The 20,224-nt window shown below is 42.4% G+C and overlaps 1 protein-coding gene across 3 annotated transcripts in view; it reads right to left on the bottom strand.

Moving 5' to 3' along the window:
* Nucleotides 1-20,224, bottom strand: part of SRRM3 (serine/arginine repetitive matrix 3) — a 334,253-nt gene that overhangs the window by 43,505 nt on the left and 270,524 nt on the right. For all 3 annotated transcript variants that reach the window (XM_083173931.1, XM_083173930.1, XM_083173932.1), the window contains 4 exons: nt 16,815-16,895; nt 12,984-13,052; nt 8,843-8,878; nt 87-137 (listed from right to left, as the gene is read on the bottom strand). In XM_083173931.1, the coding sequence (XP_083030057.1) occupies nt 87-137; nt 8,843-8,878; nt 12,984-13,052; nt 16,815-16,895 (237 nt within the window). The remainder of the gene's footprint in view (nt 1-86; nt 138-8,842; nt 8,879-12,983; nt 13,053-16,814; nt 16,896-20,224) is intronic.

Raw genomic sequence — 20,224 nt, 5'->3', positions numbered from 1 at the left:
CTTACAATGTTATATGGAAGAAAAATGGCAGGCAATTCTGTCTTAGCATGGTACGCCAAGCATGTACAATAAGTGAACACCCTTACCTCTTTATGTCTTTAGATTTATCTTTTCTTTTGTTCTTGAGGCTTCTAGATCTATGAAATATTGATAAAAGTATCTTACTTTTTAATCAAGTCAGGATAATATTGAATATACACTTATTAGGGTATGAAACAGGAGTGAAGCTGTAATCCGATTTTGCAGTGGAGACACAATACACATAATTAGATAATTATGTACTATGTATGTAATCACAGAATCAAAGTTTGCAATAAAACAAGATAAGGAAACTAAATGAGAACACACAGGTATGTGACTAATCATTTTAAACATACAGTAGGAGCCCATCTCATCTATCTTCCTTAGGCCATGGATATCCTATTGTTCTCAGCTGCAATACAATACATAGAACAATAGAGTAGGGCAGGCATGCCCAAACTATGGCCCTCCTGCTGTTGTGAAACTACACATCCCAGCAAAACTGTGGCAAGGCATGATGGGACTTGTCGTTTCACAACAGCTGGAGGGCCATAGTTTGGACATGCCTGGAGTAGGGGATTAGCAGAGTAATCCAATTCCTCACTTAATCCTATTATAGGGATTGATGACAGCGGCTACATCTGTATGTGCATTAGTCCACAAGAGATTTTTCACATTTGTCATATCTAGTAAGCAAAATGATATGTATTACCATACACAAAGTGAGCAGAAATCTGCATTACACTGGATATGGAGTACAATTGATAATATTTTAAAGCAGTGTTATCGGAATATGAAGAGAGCCAACTACTGCGCTTATAGACAAAATAATATCACTAAAAATATGAAAGGCAAAGTTAGAAATGGTAATCTTAATCCATTATATTCAGGTGCGAGCTATGCCAATGGGTAGGGTGTCATGTGCTAACAGGACCACGACTGGACATCTATTGCATGTTTTGACCTAGTTGTGGCCGAGTCATGGGTCATGTTTTGACCTATTAGTGCTTAATGCGTTCTTTGGGGGTCAATCCAATTCATCACGCAGTGAATAGCGCCAAAAGGGAGCTCCCAAAACTATTCAAATCAGTGTTGTTATGATGGAGAATGCTGCTACTCGCAGGTTTAGTGGTGACAACGGACATTCTCTGACTTAAGTACCCCACTGCGATGCAATTTGAGCCACACTAGGACACAAAACAGCATCGCTGACCTAGTTTTGTTGGATTTCTGCAGGCCCGCCTCCTGACAGAATTAACTACGTGCTAATATGAATAGCTCTGGGCACTCTATCCTGGCGTTATTCACAGCATGTTGAATTGAATCAACACAATTGTGTCTTCACTATTCAGTGATGAAGCACTGGTCCCACTGATTACCCATAGCTGACATGAGTCCAGTATTCATGATATGGATGCTACGATACAACAACAGCACCCCAGTATCACTTCTTCCATTAACTTTTTATAAATGTTACACAACATCTCTGTGGTGATGAATTAGGCACTGACATATTGTAGGGAGATTTGAAACCAGTGGTTCTGGACATCTACAATGGCATTCATCCAACTAACTATTACCAAAACAAAATAAACTTTATTACATAAAACAAGCAAAAGAAAGTTACATTATGTTTTATACACGCACACTCATATTGCGTGTATAATGGTATGTTTTATACACACACACAAACATATTTTTTATATTTAAATTATAAAGAAAGTACCTTTCTTTATAATTCTTAGTATAATTATTTGTATTAATTTAAACAGTATTGCATTAAATAAAGTTTTACATTTTACACAAAAAAGAAGCTTTTGTTGCAATGCTATCTGAGACTAGTGTTCCCGGGAGTACTGCCTTGATGCTTGATAAATAAACTTACCCCATAATATGAAATTCTAGTAAGTTATTTTCTTCAGCTAGTTTCCTACAAGATTTTTTTTTAATTTAAAATTGTGATATTTGCAGTGGGGGCTCCAGAGGTGGAACTGCAGCACAGGTAAAATTTCAAATAGGGGAGCCACACCCATACCTCCCAACATATTGAAAATGTGCAGAATGAAAAGGGGGCGGGACTTTGCATTAATGTCACAATCGGTAAGCCATTCCCTCATTTCCTCACTGTTGGAGGCATGGCCAGCGCTCTATGAGTTCCTGGGCACACCCAAGTCTCTCTGCCTCTGTGAATGGATACTGTGCGCATGTGTACAGTGTCTATTTCATTCTGCTCTGCAAGGCAGAGCAGAGCTGGCAGGGGGACTATCCAACTGCCCCCTAGCACCACAGGACACTGCTGACCTCGGGTGGGATGTGGCGCAGTTCCCAAATAAACTGGACTGTCCACAAAAAAATGTACAATTTGGAGGAATGCACACCCACTGCCACCAACTGCTATTCCAAACCAACTTACTGTCAGTTTGTGTTTCTCCCGATTTAAATTTCAAACTGGCTGCAGCCCCATCACTGGAGCCTAGAGACACTTTTAAGAGATTCATTAATAAGTCCCCCATACAATAGGGATATTACATGCACTTTTCATATGATAGGGGCGATCAATCGCATAAAGAGTGCTCATTTCCATGTGACTGACAGCAAGTCTGATGCTCAGTCCTGTGCACATCGCACCAGAGCTTGTGAGTCGCACCGGCTGCAAAATAAATCTGCTAGATTGCTTCCGAGCAGGGCAGGCTTGGCTGGGATCGCATGTGAAATATATTGCATGCAAAAAGGATTGCATGAGAACACCCGGACAGCTCAAAGAGCGTATCATGGCCGACTTCTCCAAGCAAGAAGAGTTACCTAGTGTATGCCCAGCTATAGGAATGAAAACCAAAAGTGAAACTCAGGAGAAGCTGTGTCTATGAATCACCGGTGGCCAACCTGTGGCTCTTGAGCCTAATTTTTTGGGGGGTTAATGAGATGCAGCTCCGGCACCCGTGGCACAGTCAAAGGAGGCAATCTGCATTTCTGTGGGTGTGGAAGCAGGGTAGCGCACAATCACTGTGTTCTCTACTGACAGCGGCTGTCAGCTCTTCCAGCTGCTCTCCACCAGGCTGACATGCCACTGAACTCTCTACTGACAGCAGGTGTCATAAATGCAGGATAAATGTGCTGCTAGCATAAATGCATACCTCCCAACTTATCAGAGTTCAGCGGGACAGTCCCGCTAATTGGAGAGTGTCACACTGTCCTCAGGTGGCAGTATTCTGCAGGGGAGCAATTGGGGGAGTCGAGTTCGCCAGTACCCTGCAGAGCAGTCTGCAATTGCTGAAGAGACGTGGTGCGTGTATGCACAGCATCACTTCAGTGCAGGGAGGGACCCGGGGGCTGCCCAGCTGCTAGGGGAGCACCGGGGATGCCTACGAAAATTATGAAAATGGGAATTGCAGCGCTAGGCCATGCCCATCTAATGTGTAGCTCCACACCTCGGCATGGCGAGTCGCATTATTAAAAACACAAAAGTTGTGAGGTATAAAAATGTTGCATGGTGTTGGCTCTTTGTCTTACCCCCCCCCCCCCCATCTAATGAGCGGGGACCAAACGCAGTGCATATTTAATGAGTGGGTCCCCGCCCCATGCATATGTAATGAGCAGGTCCCGCTCATTACATATGCACAGGGTGGGGACCCGCTCATTCAATATGCACCAGGTCCCCGCTCATTAGATATGTACAGCGCTCACTGCTGCCTGGGTCGCCACATATGTAGCTACGCCACTGGTGTTGCAGCTGAAAGTTGCATAGTAATGAGGTCACCATTCAGATTATCAGTGACTGAAATTAACTGCACCAAGTGATCTGCTAAAGGAATATGGAATGTGGCTAACAGAGGTCCAGACAATACGCCCTCTGGCAAGAACTAGAGAGCACTTTAATCCATCTCTGCCCAAGGACACATCCATGTATCAGCTCTCTTCAAAATCCTGTAATATCAAGGATTTTATGTGCATAACCCTTGTATTTCTGGGACCAAAAGCTATGCATGAATTGATTCAGAGGTAGACACATTAACAATACCTAATACTGTGTCTTTAGTTATTGGAAGAAAAGAGGGGTGGTGCCACTTGCACAGGACTCAGTGTATTGAATAGAGAAGGATCCCCAATTTATCATATACATTCATAGGTCATGGTATAGTGGAGGTGTTCTACCACATGACACAATTTGTATTAGAGAGAACCAAGAGGAGAAAAAGCAGTCCTATGTGTGGTGATTGACTTAGGCCCTGATGAAGCTGCTCTGCGAAGCACATGCTGACTAGCAGTGTGTGGGCAGAGCAGTACACTGACTGTATTACCAATGTTATTGTTATTGACTCATCCAGCATCTCTCCTCCGCAGCCCTTATCAGGGTAGCAGGGTTTAAACCATTACTCGTACATCCTCTGTCCAGCATCTACACTTGATTAGCGCTCTCCACACAGCCAACTACCTGATTATAATACGCAATTCACCCATGTCTGCTTTAAACCCACTTTAATGGCACAATTTAATATGTGATTCTCCTCCCCATTGTGGCATCACATTAGGAGATCTATCAGTTAATTTCATTTGATTCCATTACCATTCTACACCGCACGGCTCAAATTGTTATTAGTGTGTTTCTCCACACAACGCTCACACAGGGTTAGAGTATAGACAGAGCAGATCAATTGTCTTATTGCGTGATCTATACAAGGCTGTCCAGCACTCTTTGTATCTAACTTATACTGTACTCATGTAATCACAACTCTCCACCTAATGTGATAATATACTGAGAGATAATCGATTTACCCTTTATACCAGGGGTCTGATACTAATAACAGACAAGTATAAAAAAAATATACACCTATTGAAACAGTGTCATAAAAAGGATACATTTACCTGGCACAAGAGGTAAATTGATATTAGCGGTGTATACACACATCTGTTATGTACATCAGGTATTTCATTACAATACTACATATACCTAAATGTAATAGAAATTCTATTATAGTGCATTGCAACATAGTTGCTTTTTTACTTACTAACTAGCAATCTTCACACTGTGGTGAGCTTGTTATTGCAACAAGTAACAAATAACAAATTGGTTGGAGAACACAACTCTGTAACAGATGATTGCAATCAAGCCCTATATTAAGAAGGGATTTTATTTAGATAAAGACGCAAACATATGTAGTCTATGTGAATTTAATGCTGGATTAAATCAACCTTTATTATGAAAATAATAGACAGATGTCAATTACAGTGCACTGACTGCCCGCCACCTTATTTTTTTTAGACAGCTTATTTTCATGCCTTTTTTGTGTCACTCTTATTTTTTTTAAATATTTTGCAGTTTTAATATTATTCCAATAAAAGTAATTTTTTATGATTACTAGGCGCACTACATATAGGACAACGGTTCTCTTTATGTTATTGCCAAGGCAGATGGGCGTCCTATTGAGATGCTTACTGGTACGAGAGCAAATCTATATATTATTTGGCCACTATGCCCGTGGGGCCAGAGCAACTGTGCCATTTGACGCAGTCACTGGTGGTGACCTTAACACCACCATTAACCAAATACTCAGTCACTGGCCAGGAAGGCATATCACAACTGTGTTAATCTCCATAGAAGTTCCAATATGGACCACCCATTGCTAACGTGGAGGTGGGGGGAGGAAGCGATGCCCCCCAGCTCTGTAAATGCAGTTATTCACAGCTGTTCTGGGTGGGGGGTAGTACTAGGTGACACCATTTGTACCATTTTAGCTCCACCTCCTCCAAAGAGCCGCAAATGCTGGAATTTGACCAGCAGATGGAGGGGATGTGGGACTGATGCAGGGGTAGCCCACTAAATGCGAGAGGCTTGCCTACCCTTCCATGGGGCTGGGAGGGGGAGACGATTTCCAGGATACTCCCAGACATACCGGGAAGCAACTTGCCCACATATTCGGAGCAGCTTTACTTATAGTTATAGCAGTGTTCTTTATAAATATAAACTAGTGACCTGCCCCAGTTTTAATTACAGTGCTCCTCAAAAAGAGACATGGTGATGTCACAACAGATGCATTATGGGTGAGCCCTGTATATACTCACAAAACAGTCAGCCTCGCATGCACCTTTGATTGTCCCCATGCTTGGATGGGCATCTCTTCTTTTAATTTCTTTGCTAAAATCTTCATTGTTCAGCTCCCTTATGTCTTAGATTAATCTCCATGCTACTTCTGATCAGCAGCCACCAGCCTTGAGTAGGGGGCAATGATACAGTAGGGATGGTGCCAGATTTTTGAGATTTGGCCAAACAGGCAGATGCTCACCAGGGACTTCATGCCAGGGACAAATTACATGGGGTCCACTTGGGATTGCCAAAGGAACCAGTCTTCCGAAACACCCCCAGGGCAGCTGGTGGAAGTTAATATTGCCATGGGATTTGTATTTATGGGGTGACAAACATCTTCAGTTTGACTGTTTAATTGTAAATTCTGACCCAGTAAAAAATGACCTGACAAACTGCTTTTATTAATACAAGGAGTTTATATCTCTAAAGTGTAACCCTTAGTATGCAGTAGCTGAAAAGAGATCGCTTGACGTAGCAGTTAACATTTTTTCCACAAACAAATCTTGAAAAGCATGGTGCTGTTTGTTCCTCTTTTTAGGTGCCCTATTTTCCAATTAGAGGCAATTTTCGGTTATACTTATCATCTCCTCTGTCATTTACTCCCACCCTTTCTTTTGTAGACTGTTGTTTAACTGTTAAAAGAGTGCCGCCTTCTCCTCTCTGTATGGTGTTTCAGTAAGTGCTAGAAACTGCAGGCAATAAAACATCCAATGACCTTGACACCATAAAATGAACAGCTACACTTGCAATTGTAGAGCCTTTCTATTAGCTCAATGAGCCATAGACCATATGGAAAAACAAGGGCAACAGCACACATTGCTCATCTTATTAAGCACTTCTCCTAATAGTAGGTAGTTATACAGTAGTTCTAAATGATATGTAATTAAATTGTATTCCATCGCCTTTTATAGTGCCTTATCCACTGCATAGAAGGTGTGGACAAATGGTCCTTATACTAGATGGGGCTGTATAATTCAGCACAACTAATTAGTATCAGACACCTACATCTTCCTTATTCCCTAATCCAGCATCGCCAACATGATTTGCTCACATCATACCTGCACTTCTTAGCGATCTGGATGGCCTTTGCAATACAATGTACTGTATACAGAAAATTATACTATACAAGATAGTAGTTGTACACTTGTGCACTCTGCCTTAATAGAAAATCAAAATGTATTTTATATTTATTTATTACCCGTTATTTATATAGTACACACATATTCTACAGCAAAGTGTAAAGTTGGTGTGACAATCGAGATAGGTGCCAGAAGTTGAAAGTATAACAGGGTTTATTGGAGCCAGCAAGGATGGGATATGGCAGGATGCAGTCTGGATAGTGCACCCTGCGCCCAGGAAGAGCACCCAGATGCTCGGAATGCGTCGGGAGTGACTGGTATCCATAACCTGAACTAGGACCCAGCCCAGTGCTAAGGTATTTGGAGCCTCAAGCAGGGTGCACTATCCGGACTGCATCCTGCCATATCCCATCCTTGCTGGCTCTAAATACCGTTAGAGGTAAGAAGATTCACACATTTATATATGTTATTGTACATGTTTTTATATGCTTCATATATGTTTTATGAACACATTTTGATATGTTTATGTACCAATAAACCCTGTTATACTTTCAACTTCTGGCGCCCATCTCGATTGTCACACCAACTTTACATTTTCTATCGAACCTTAAGGTCTGAGGGTGACCTTAGTAATAATCTGCAGGCAGCCGGAGTAGGAGCGCAGGACCAAGTCCCTCCAAAAAAACACAAACCGCGAATATTCCCTACCCCAGTGGAGCTTACAATCTTTATTCCCTACCACATACACACACACACACACACATACACACTCATTCATTCATTCTTTGGTTTTTGTTGGTAGACAATTAATCTACCAGTATATTTTTGGATGGTGGGAGGAAACCGGAGTACCCGGAGGAAAGCCACGCAAGCATGGGGGAGAATATACAAACTCGGCATACTCATTCTTCATAGCTTAAAACATGTGTACTATTATAGTACAAACCACAAATAAATAAATGATTTAAAAAATTCTCACCTTGTTTTCTTCATAGGAAAATAATGAGACAACAAAATAAGGTAATTCGTGGTTAACCAACCTTGTCCCTTTAGCAGCTTTCAAGATAAGCTTTGACTTTGCAGTACAGAAATGTTGAATATTTGGTTAATACTCCCAATATAGTGCAAAATATATGTTTGCTACTGTACAATGACCTACCTCTAACAGGACAAAGCTTCCTTCCACAAGTAGCTCAAGTAATGTAAATTTTACATACAATAGTGTAACTATCCATAGTAGAGAACGCCAATGAGGTGGAGATTGCAGAATATCCAATTAAATGGCCACAGTAAATGGATCCCTTGGGACTGTCTAATTAGGCCCGACAGCTGTCACTTATCGGGAATTATGCAAAATCCCAAATTACCAGCCCATAGATAGCCATTTTTCCACGATAACTCATTAGTCTGGAAACTTGTTCCAAATCCCCTGTGTTATGCCCCAAAAGAGGACCTTTTTTAGCCCAAAATACAGTACTTGTTAGACTTGGATAGACCAATAATGATCATTGGGCTAAAATAATATTTTTTAAAAATAGGCCAATTTTTTATAATGCTATTAATTGAATACCTTCCGTTAAGATGATACTTATTATTATTATTATTATTATTATTATTATTATTATTATTATTATTATTATGATAAATCCAATTTCCTCACCTGTGTCTTCTCTTCTTTCTGGACCCTGAATTTGACCTTTGAATAAATAGATAAAGCATCTTTTTAAAAAATGAAGCAAATATTGTATATATTTTAAGTGAAATACTGTATTTCATTATATTTTATATCATAGATCTTTTATGTGGTACTTATAACATAAACTGTTAATTTATGCTGAAAAGAATAGGTACTTGTTTCCTAGCACGGCCACACCGACTTGTATCGGGGTGATCGGGTCGGAAAAATTGCGTCGGTCAAATCGCATGCGATGCGACCGACGTGATGGACCCGATTTTTACATTGAATCAAATGTGAATAGGGCCCCTGGGACCCTATTTTACATTGGATTCAATGTAAAGTAGTCCCCAGACCCCAAATTTTACCCCCTCAACGGCACCCCACGATTGACGCCAACCCGAAGCGTGGCGAGCGCAGCGAACCCGCGAGGGGCGGCGGTACGCGTCCTCCGACCTTTTTTATACCCCTACTATCCACGTCGGCGTGGAGTTGAGAATATAAAGTGTGGCGAGCGCAGCAAGCCACCGAGCCCGAAGCGTGGCGAGCGCAGCGAGCCCTGCGAGGGGACGCGTATATCTTCACAGGTATACGCGTCCGCTCGCCACGCTTCGGGCTCGGTGGCTCGCTGCGTTCGCCACATTTTATATTCTCAATTCCTCGCCGACGTGGATAGTAGGGGTATGAAAAGGTCGGAGGACGCGCACCGCCGCCCCTCGCGGGCTCGCTGCGCTCGCCACGCTTCGGGTTGGTGTCAATCGTGGGGTGACGCTGACAATGGGGTTGCTTAACTTTTTAACGATGACGGGGCCATATACAATGTGAAATGGGTCATATTGGCCCATTTCACATTGTTTGCTATGTAAAATAGACTTAATCAAGTCCATCTCATCTTGTGCCATTATAATGGCACAAGACCGACGCGATGCTCCCGATTTCAATGTTAAAAATATTTTAACATTGAAGCCTATGGCAAAATTGCGTCCATCGCGTCGCGGGCCATGTTAATGCACGCGACCGACGCGATGGTCCCGATTTTGCCTTTGCCGGCAAAATGGACCTGATTTCAAAGGAAATCGGGTCCATCGCGTCCATCGTGTACCTTAACTTTAAGCTACACGATGGACAAGATTGTGGCCGTGCTAGGAAACAAGTACTAAAGAATATATCACTTTTGCTCCTAAAAAAAAATTGACGTTAAAAAAGACTACAGTAAAGTGTAGTTTGTATTCAAGCTTATTATTTTTTTATATCTATCTATAACATGTTTCATTAGGAGTTTTCTTTCCAAAAAACAATATTTAGGCTCAACAAAGAAGCAAATCCCAAGACCTGATTATCCTATTATGCAGAAAGTGATAGCAATGTTCATTAAAGATCAGCAACATATCGTATTTCACTTACAATGCACAATGCTATTATTGCTTGAATTGGTATGTGAAATAGAGAACTTAATTCACCTTTTAGCGCAAATGTGTAGCAAAGGGTAAAAATCATGACAACAAATCTAAGAAAACCAAAGTCAGTACAGTGATAATGTACAGCAGAAAAGTCATAAAGAAACCAAGGAAAGCCCAAGGTAAGTCGCATGTTGTTTAACTACACAAGATCTAGGGGGGGTGTGGTCAACATCCCTGGTGGTCAGGTTGCCGGCACTTAATATACTAACGCCGGCATACCAACTGCCATCAGAACACTGGCAGCAGAACCAGGGCCGGATTAAGCCTTCAGGGGGGCCCGGGGTCACTTTAGACAGGGGGGCCCCCTCTCACTTGTCATTACTGGCCGCAAACTGCACAGGAGAATATTACACTGTCAAAACACAGAGTAAAAGCAGTATAAACTTGGTCAATGGGTAACTGCAGGGGGGGGGTAATAAAAACATAAATATATATATATATACTGTATATATAAAATACCACATAGAAAGCCTGTGTTTGTCCCTCTGTACCTTACTCTGTAGGAGCCCTGAGAGGCTCAGCACTGCCCCTAATTAAAAACCATCCCATGACAAGGCTGCTGCTGCTGTCCTCCATGGGCCTGAGAAGCATATGATGAGCTCCACCAAGCAGAACTCAGCACAAGCCGCTCAGCCTCTGCCCTCTTGTGCAGTCTCATGGGACTTAGTCCACTCCCACTAATGCGCTGAGGGTTATAGTCAGGCCGCAGGGATGGGAAGGATAAAGTTAGGCTGATGCATGGGAGGGTTATGGTGAGGGTAGTAGGGGGAGAGGGTTAGCGCTTACTAACAGTCCTTGTGAGGATTCTCCGTATCGGATGCTCGGATCAGGTTTTTGACCGCCAGCTTCCTGAATGCTAGGATGTCATATGTAACCTGATCTAGGGAAAATAGTTAAATAAGTGAACAGGAACAGTTTCTTTGTATTGATATTGACGTCCATGGAAGAATTGATATATTCTCATAGGGATTCTGTGCGGACGCCTTTGCCCACCTGCATGGTTGGCGTGGTGCTCACACGGAGGGGTGGGGGGCAGGACCAGGGTGGTGGCAGCAAACTTTAGTCATTACCATGCAAATGTGGCCTTGTGTGCCGGGGGCAAGCGGCTGATGTCACCTGACATCAGCCGCCCGCCCTGTCTTCATCCAGGAGCCTGCAAATATAAGTCAGACTCCACTGACTTATATTTGCAAAAACTAGGAGAAATCATTTGCCAACCATCGAATGATTTCTCCTGCAGTGGGCACATGCAAGGGGATGTGTTCTCATAACACATCCCCTCATATGGTTGCAAGTGGATACAGCGGCGGGGGGGCTTTCTTTTTTTGGCATGGTGGCAGGGCCGGCCTGGAGAGCCCTACTGTGTAAGACTTTCCACAGTGTTGAAAATGTCCATCTATCAACCTTTTTTCATATTTTACAATGTTTCTGGTCTACAGTGAATTGTGGATGCATATATAACTATCCCTGGACCATCTGGTTTTTTTAAGTACAGTGGTTCTGAACTGCAGTCTTCAGCTGCCATAAACAGGTCATGGTGGTAACCATGCAAAAGTGAGTTAGTAATTATCCCCCTTGCTTCTACAGACAGAAATTCTGAAAACCTGACCTGTTGGGTTTTACGGTTGAGGATTTCCGTTTGAGTTTGAAAACTATTTGTTTATGATATTCTAATTACTTTTTAAACAGCGTAATAGCTCTTTTTGATGACATGCCTCCATAGCTAGGTAGCCGGCAAAGTGCATACACAGATGTCAAGGCCAGCAGCGACGGAGTGACAGTGTCAGCCATGCGGCAGCATACACCTTGTAGTGTGTACCCAGCATAAGAAATAAAGTTTATATAATCACCAGATCATCAGAATGCCACAGAGTTATTGAATTAATGATAGGATTATTGATGTAATATGAATGACTTAAAGGTACACCCAAATAAAATGATGGACTGAAAGGAATGGAGTTCAATGAAAGAATGTTAGACACCACAGTTGGAAAACAAGCATATGATTTAATTCATATAATAATCATTACTTTGTTATGTAAATCAGTTTCCAATGACCAATCATCAGAAGGCATACAGTAGATGGCGACATATATGCTGAACAAGAAATTCTACCATTTGCATTACCATAATCCAATATGAACAGAGTTCAAGAACATCTATACTCTGCAACTTATTGGATAGCAGATTAGATAGAACATTTTTGTTTTGTTCTAATCGGTTACTTTCTACTACATAGTTTATCTTAAACTTTCTATTAAAATGTCCTTTAAAAATATATAATACCATGTTGGGGAAAGTTAATGTGTAATGTTTTCTCAAGGAATAATTGTTGCATATGGGGGTATTCTATTAAGTCTGTTTTTTTTTTTTTTTGGTTATTGACATCAGCAAAATATGACTAAAGAAAAGGTCAAACAGCCGCAATTGAACAAAGTGGATCGGGAAGTAATTCGCCGATCCACGTTTTAGTAAAAAATTTGAATAGGTTGAATATAATTTTGACCATAAAAAATTGAATTTTTTTTCAACTAGTCAAAAAAGCGCCACTTACAGTATTTAATTACCCCCATAGTCTTTTATGACATTGCTTAATGTGATTTATAGTGACAGATCTTAGTATAATTCTTTTCATTAAATAATAAACACATGTGCACTAATATTACCTGTCCCTTTTATGCTTTTTGCTGCTTTTCTTCTTCTTCTCTTTCCGCACTGGCGATGAACTATCACAGCTAGGAATAAGAACAGACACTGCAGGGTTAAATCTCTGCTTAATTCCCATTCACCAACAATGCAGCATTTATAAAAGAATCCCATAAATGACACATAACATAACTTGAACATTGGCCAGCATTTAATCTTAGAGGTACTTTTTTAATAACATGGATTTCTTACTAATTTTCCAGGTATTATGAAAGAGGTTGACCACCGTGGGATAACCACCTTTTCTAATTGCTGTCATACTAACTACTTGCTGTACCGCTAGTGTCTGTCTCCTCCAAGGCAGTGGCCATTTTTGGAGGAGCAACGTGGGGTAGTTTTGGGCATTAGGGGGTGCTTGGGCTCCCCCCTACATAGGCCTATGCTTCCATCATGTGTTTTTCCCTCAATTAACACCTTCTACTCCATATTCCCTTCGATGGCACCAAATCCTTCAGTTTTCTGTCACCCTGATACTTATTTCAGGGTTATTTGCTGATGAAGCTGTTTATGGGCTCTGTAATTTTCCTATATTGTCTTCAACTGTAAGTCACTGTGTTCTTGTTTCTGTCCTTATGCTAAGTAGAAGAAAAATATGAATTTATCATATCTGTTCTCTCCATCCTTATTGCACCTCTGTGTCTCACCTGCACTGATTTTGCCATCTAACTGAAATATGTATTACATTCTCATCTGAAATGTTTACAGTGATTACTGCCACCCTATAGAACAGGGGTGGGGAACCTCAGGCCCTGGGGCCGTATGCGGCCCCCGTAGCCTGTCTCAGTGGCCCTCGAGTCAAGTACAGGGAAATTCTCGTGAGCGGCCGGTAGTTCTCGCGAGATTCCTCTTAAACAGCAGCAGCGGGAGACTGTCTGTCCCATTCAGCGGCAGCCTCTGGAGCATGGGACGGCTGCAGCAGGACAATTTGTAAGATAAAGTTTTACATATGGCCCCAGAAGAAAATTCTTCCCCATACAAATGGCCCTTGGCACAAAAAAGGTTCCCCACCCCTGCTATAGAAGAATCTGACAAGATTCCGTAAGAGGTCTCTATTTCTACCTCTCCCTTAGGTAACACAATCCCTTCTCACCTCACCTCTTGCTACACAAATCTGTGGCCTGCCTGCATGCTGGACTTTCATTGTTTGGCACCTAGCTACTTTAATTTTAGATCCCCTTAAAGTCTTGCATTTCTCATCTGCATAAAACAAAAATGTTATCTGTACTTAACAAATACTTTACCATACACATATATGTAAAACTGGTATGCTTTTGGATTGTGAGAAGAAGCCTAAACACATGTAAGAACCCACACATACCCTCCACAGAATGAAACCAAGCTGCCATCACATATACCCTATTGCACAATCAAAATTTGGATACCTCTTATATTATTTGTATTTGTTCACTACAGTATATAGCGCAAACACACTGAACTATGGGGATTAGTCTTGTTGATTCGAAAGGCTGTGAATTCGCCAAATGCCGTTACGGCCTTCCCCTCGCTTGCCGCATACGTTCCCATGGGCTACGAATGGATGTTCACCCTCACTGTGAGGCCTGCTACACTCACTTCTCTCATCTTACCTGACGGGACTCCCGACACTGTGTTCTCCATGATGCCGCATCACAATACAGCGTTTGGACTTGCAGTGTGATCCTGTGACGGTCTGGCCCGTCTGAGTAAGCAGTTTGCCTTGGTGAAAAGTTTCATGCCACGTGGTAACCAGCCCACACTGTTTTTCATTTGGTACAAGCAAATATATGCAGTATCCTGGCTTTTATGCTGTTTTCATATATTAAATCCGTTCAATGCACCATGAAGCGCCCCTTGTCATCCATCTCTGTCTAGATTTCCACCTGCTTGGATCCGGGAGGCTTCTTCATTTGTGAAGGTTGTTGTGTCCTCCCCTACTATTGGACTTTGGTAACTCTAGATTTATCCCTTCTGCCCTGCAAAGGGTTCATTGTTTTTGTCTAAAATTCATCCAGAGCCTCTGTCTGCAGTGCTGGGTTAACATTTGCCTAGGAATAGTTTAATATTTATATATATATTATGCCATATGCAGTCTCAGGCTATCTGCATTGTGCTGGTCCTCTTGCAATATTGTATTATACTTCATGTTTATCATGCCTGGTGGCCAATCTATTCTCTCCATTGTGCGAATAGGTACATTTTAAAGTCGCAAAAAAAGACGCCAGTTGCTACCAAGTCACTCCATACTGCAAGGGTTGTTTAACATGCAAGAAGGCTAGATGTATGTGGACACAACTGTACATGCTCAAGTCCCCAAGTCCAACTCAGTGGTGTATCTATAATGGGTGCAAAGTGTGCGGTGCCCACAGGCCCCTGGGTCCAGGGAGCCCATACCACACACCCTTGAATACTTACCCCTCCACAGATGCGTAACTAGCAAAAGTTTGTATGGGCCCCCTATTTAGCAACTTTTGGTTTATAAATGAATATAGCACATATACCTTAGACTGTAAAGATAGGCCCCCCTTCATCTGTGGGCCCCATAGCAGTTGCACCCTTTGCACCTATGGCAGTTACGCCTTTGCCCCTCCAGAGACCCACATTGGTAGCAGCAGCACTGCACAAATTGCCATTTCTCCTAGTGACCCCCTAGTACCCACAGTCCCACTGCAGTTCTGGCTGGGGGTGGGGGGCTGGGGTGGGACTGATATTGCACACAGGCCCCCTCATATCTTAATGTGCACATGATCCAACTGAGAATGAGCTTCTATGGTTTTGAACACAAATAATTCTTCCTGAGCTTTAAAACTATTCATTTTATTAGCTGCTTAATACTGATTTCTCCAGACATAAGTAATGATGCACTGTACTGTACATAAAACGAATAAATACTAAAATGTCTGTTTAGCCCGTTTGTTACTTCCGTAATGCTTATGACTAGTAATGAATGATGTTCACAATGCAGTAAAAGACTGAGTAATAAAATGTATATTATTGCTATCTTCATGTCTACGGGGCAATAAGAGCATTAAATATTAGATCCCGGAGCTTCTTTCCCTGTACAGTGATCTGTGGCTACTGCAGCATGAGATCATACCCTGCATTACAGTTCTGCAAGCTACTTTATCACGTGGAAGCCACAAGCATAAAGTGCTTAAACCATTTATAACCTGTTTGTTAGCCACAGAAACAAATATCTGCAGAAGGATTCCATTAAATAACTAAACTTAGGCGCTGTCACATGCACCTTTACAATTCACACACTACAAAAATGCATGAGCTAAGCTTTGCTGGACGATAACTCCGTAACGACAAGCTGCCTGCCTTTTAGATACACATTGCAGCACGGGCAGAGAGATGGATTTAGATTCAGCGTTCTTACAGCAAACAATGCTTCCTTTACACCAAGGTTTTTATGAATGAATTCCTCGCTCCTATGCAATTCATCCTGATCACGTTTCTAAACATGTAACCTGCTTGCACATAGGACTTTCAGTTTGTAGGCTATTGCGCCTGCGCAGTTTTATGGGTGTTGAGACTAAGGAGACAAGCTACGACTATTACTTTATATTTCATGTTCAGGACTAGTTATTGACCGACTTAGTCACCATTTGTTCTTGTCTATAGATAGCGTCTCCCCATTTGTCTTAAAAACTAATTACAAAACTTCAAGCTACTGCATTGCAGTACTGCAGTAATAGCTTCTAAATGTTGCTATTGATCATTAGCTTCTCTTGGTGACTGGGGTAGCTGGTTACTCTGCTTAATTACAGTCACACAGCAACACTACTGAGATGTATGAGAAAGGGACTCACCGGCTCCTCTTACGTCCAGATTTCTTTTTCTTCCTTTTCTTTGGGGGTGGTGATCCCGAGCTGCTCAGACTTCTGTTTGCTCTGCAGGAAGAAGCAGACACTATGAAAGTTAAGGCAAGAAAAATGGGAAATATGACTTATTCTACAGACATAAGTTTTGAAGTGTACTCAAAGATTTTCCAATGACATGTTATAACATGTAATATTAATCTTTCTCTATCTCCGTCCTACTGATAAAATATACATACAGTCATACTTGTGTGCGCTCCTGAAACAGTTGGGACGCACTGAAAAATAGGGTTGCACTCCTGCCCCCCCAGGAAACCAGGCTAGTCTTTCACACCTCCCCTCTATCCCCTCACTCCCCCTCCCCCCCAGCTTGAACCATTCCCCCTAACTGCTTGCCACCGATAGGTAGGCAGAGCACAGACATTATTTGCAATAAATTGTGTCATTGTAGCCCAGCTCCATGCTCTACAATACCGGCAATGTGGGCATTTTGAAGCAGGGGTGGGGCTATAGTGGCACATTTGCATCTTCATGCTCTTGGACCGCCTCCTTCATGACCCCTCCAGTATGACCTGGTTGCTCCCTCTGAATCCACAGGGGCCACTGGACACCCTCCCTGCTCTTTGTCCCCTGCCAGTTTTGTTTCATTGACATGTGTGTTTCTTGTTCTATCACTTTCCATCTCCTCTCCCTCTACATTATACTAACCAGAGGCTGATGGGTAGTAAAGGGGGAGGAGCCTTACTCTCTTAAATGTAGAAGTGCCCAGCTCCCATTAACCACACCTCTATACCCATTGTAATGGACTTGTGGCCCCAGTGGATTCAAAGAAACCGGCTTCCGTCGACCATCGCTGACGCTTACGGAGCGCCACAGAGACGGCGCCAACCCAGAAGCTGCTGGAGATGCACATGGACGGGACACTCAGGGGGCGGGTAAGTCACCTATATAATACACCTGTATGTAATGTATTCTTTTTTGTGCTTTCTCTGACCTGACGACGGGGCCCCCGGACCCCGAAACGTAGTCTTATCTGCACATGGATTAAATATCCTCACTTTTTCACTGCTACCAAGTCTCCGAGTGCCGCTTATTGTCCTGTATGTATATTGCTGAGGCCTCATCCCATTCCATTTGAGGGCACCGGAGCAAGCTACAGTGGCTTTCCACACCAAGACCCGAATGCCGTTCTCCCGGATTTTATATATATATTTTAAATATATATTTTATATATATATTATATATATCCCAAAATAGAAGAAAGTGGCACTCAGAGACTTTGTAGCAGTGAAGAAAAGAGGATTAACTCTACTTTGTGCTCAAGGAAGGGTTACGTTTCGGAGCACCCATACATATATATGTATGTACATTTACATACACACACACAAACACACTGATTGAGTATCCCTCGTCTTTTTCACTGCCACTTTCAGAGGCATTCCTGGAACCATTGATGAGACCAGGTGAGTATAAAAAAAAATATATGTTGCAAATCCAAAAGTATCCCTTATCCAAAATGTTCCCAGCCCTGAGCATTTTGGATAAGGGATACTCAACCTGTTATTGTAAATAATTAGAGCACTCACCACTCCGTCGTCAGACCGATAGTATGCAGTAGTGCATACTATCGGTCTGACGACGGAGCCCCCGTGCTCCGAAACGTAACCCTTCCTTGAGCACATGGATTAAAGTTAATCCTCTTTTCTTCACTGCTACAAAGTCTCTGAGTGCCACTTTCTTCGATTTTGGGATACATTGGAGGTTCACACCTTAATTGAAGGCACCAGAGCCAACCATATTCAGCATCCACCCACAAGTCCAGAGTGCCGGGCCAACTCTGTTCTATATATATATATATAGACAGTTGGGTTCTCAGGTTGGCACTCTGGTTAAAGATAAAACTGTTCCGGTGCCAGGCACATAATGTGGTTAATAGAAAGCACTTACCCCCTCGCAGAAAGGATTGGAGCCGGCACACGGTAGTAGGTGAAGAAAAAAAGGGTTTATTGCAATTACATCATTGCACAAAGAGACAGCTGCCGACCTGACAGCCGTTTCAACTGCATGTGAGCAGTTTTCATCAGAGGTATATATATATATAGAGAGAGAGAGAGAGAGAGAGAGAGAGAGCTGCGCCATCATGAAAAGGGGCGGACCCAGTCGCCATCATGAAAAGGGGCGGGCCCAGCCACCACCATCATGAAAAGGGATGGCCCTGGCCCCTCGGAAGGCTCTGCACTGCCGGGGAAGCGCCAGGCATCGCAATCTATGGCGGTGCTGGGCTTCCCCGGTCACACCGGCGGGGTTGGAGGCAGGCTCTTTTAGCGGGGTGCTGTGAGAGGGGCAGGGCGCATTTTGCCCGCTAAAACAGCCTAGCGGGAACACTATATATATATATATATATATATATATATAAAGATCCACAAAGCCTGCACTCTCACCTACAACCTGTGCAATGGGTGGGGTGCCTTATTGGCAAACAGGTGGGAACCTGTTGCCAAAAAATACAAACAATATCCTATTTGTCAAAAATAGAAAAAAGCACTCTCCACAGGAAAAGATTATGCACAGCAGTGACCGTTGTCAAGGAGTGAGATCAGCCAATTGTAGTGATGCAGCATATACAGCGTAAGCCAACAGAGCAATCTCCAGGGGATGGGAGCCACAAGAAAAAGCGAAGAACACTGCGCTAGGTACAATTGAATGACAATAAAAAATTATGTAATATGATTATGTAACAATGAAAGATGCTAATAATTGCCAATAGTGTGCCAATGGTAGGGTAAAAGTATCACTTTTAATGAAAATCTTTGGAAAATGAATGAAAAAAGATTTGTTTAAAAAAAGTAATAATAATAAAAAAAAATGTGATTTAAAAAGTCCAGTTCATACGGTACCGTATTTTTATGACCATAGGTGTATGGGTCCGTTCCTATTTAGTGTCTTCCATAGGATGCAAATGATAGGTCCAATGTGTCCATATGGCAGGTACTTTGTGGAGAGGCAATCTCCTGGTGTATCACCTTATGTCCTGAATCGGGCAAGTATGGGCCTCTAGATGAATGGCTTCAGATGGTTTTGCCCAAGGTGCCGATGGAGTTCCCTGATGTACGGGAAGGAAGAGGAAAAAAGATGGAAGACTGGTCCGGATCCAAATAGTGGTCAATAGGGAGGTTTAGAACTGGACAAGGGTATTCCTGGTAGTCCACCAACGCGTTTCGCCAGTTCCTTGGCTTGATAACTTGATAACTTTCATTGTTACATAATCATATTACATTATTTTTTACTGTCATTCAATTGTACCTAGCGCAGTTTTCTTCGCTTTTTCTTCTTTCCAGTTGGGGACTAACTATCCCCTTTTTCTTACACTGCAGCTTGGCAGAACAACCCATATCCCCTGC

This window comes from Crinia signifera, chromosome 2, assembly GCF_055691185.1.
Source record: "Crinia signifera chromosome 2, ASM5569118v1, whole genome shotgun sequence".
In the NCBI taxonomy this organism is placed as follows: Eukaryota; Metazoa; Chordata; class Amphibia; order Anura; family Myobatrachidae; genus Crinia; species Crinia signifera.
The sequence above is the reverse complement of the archived record's forward strand: the minus strand, read 5'-3'. Positions and strand labels throughout refer to the sequence as shown.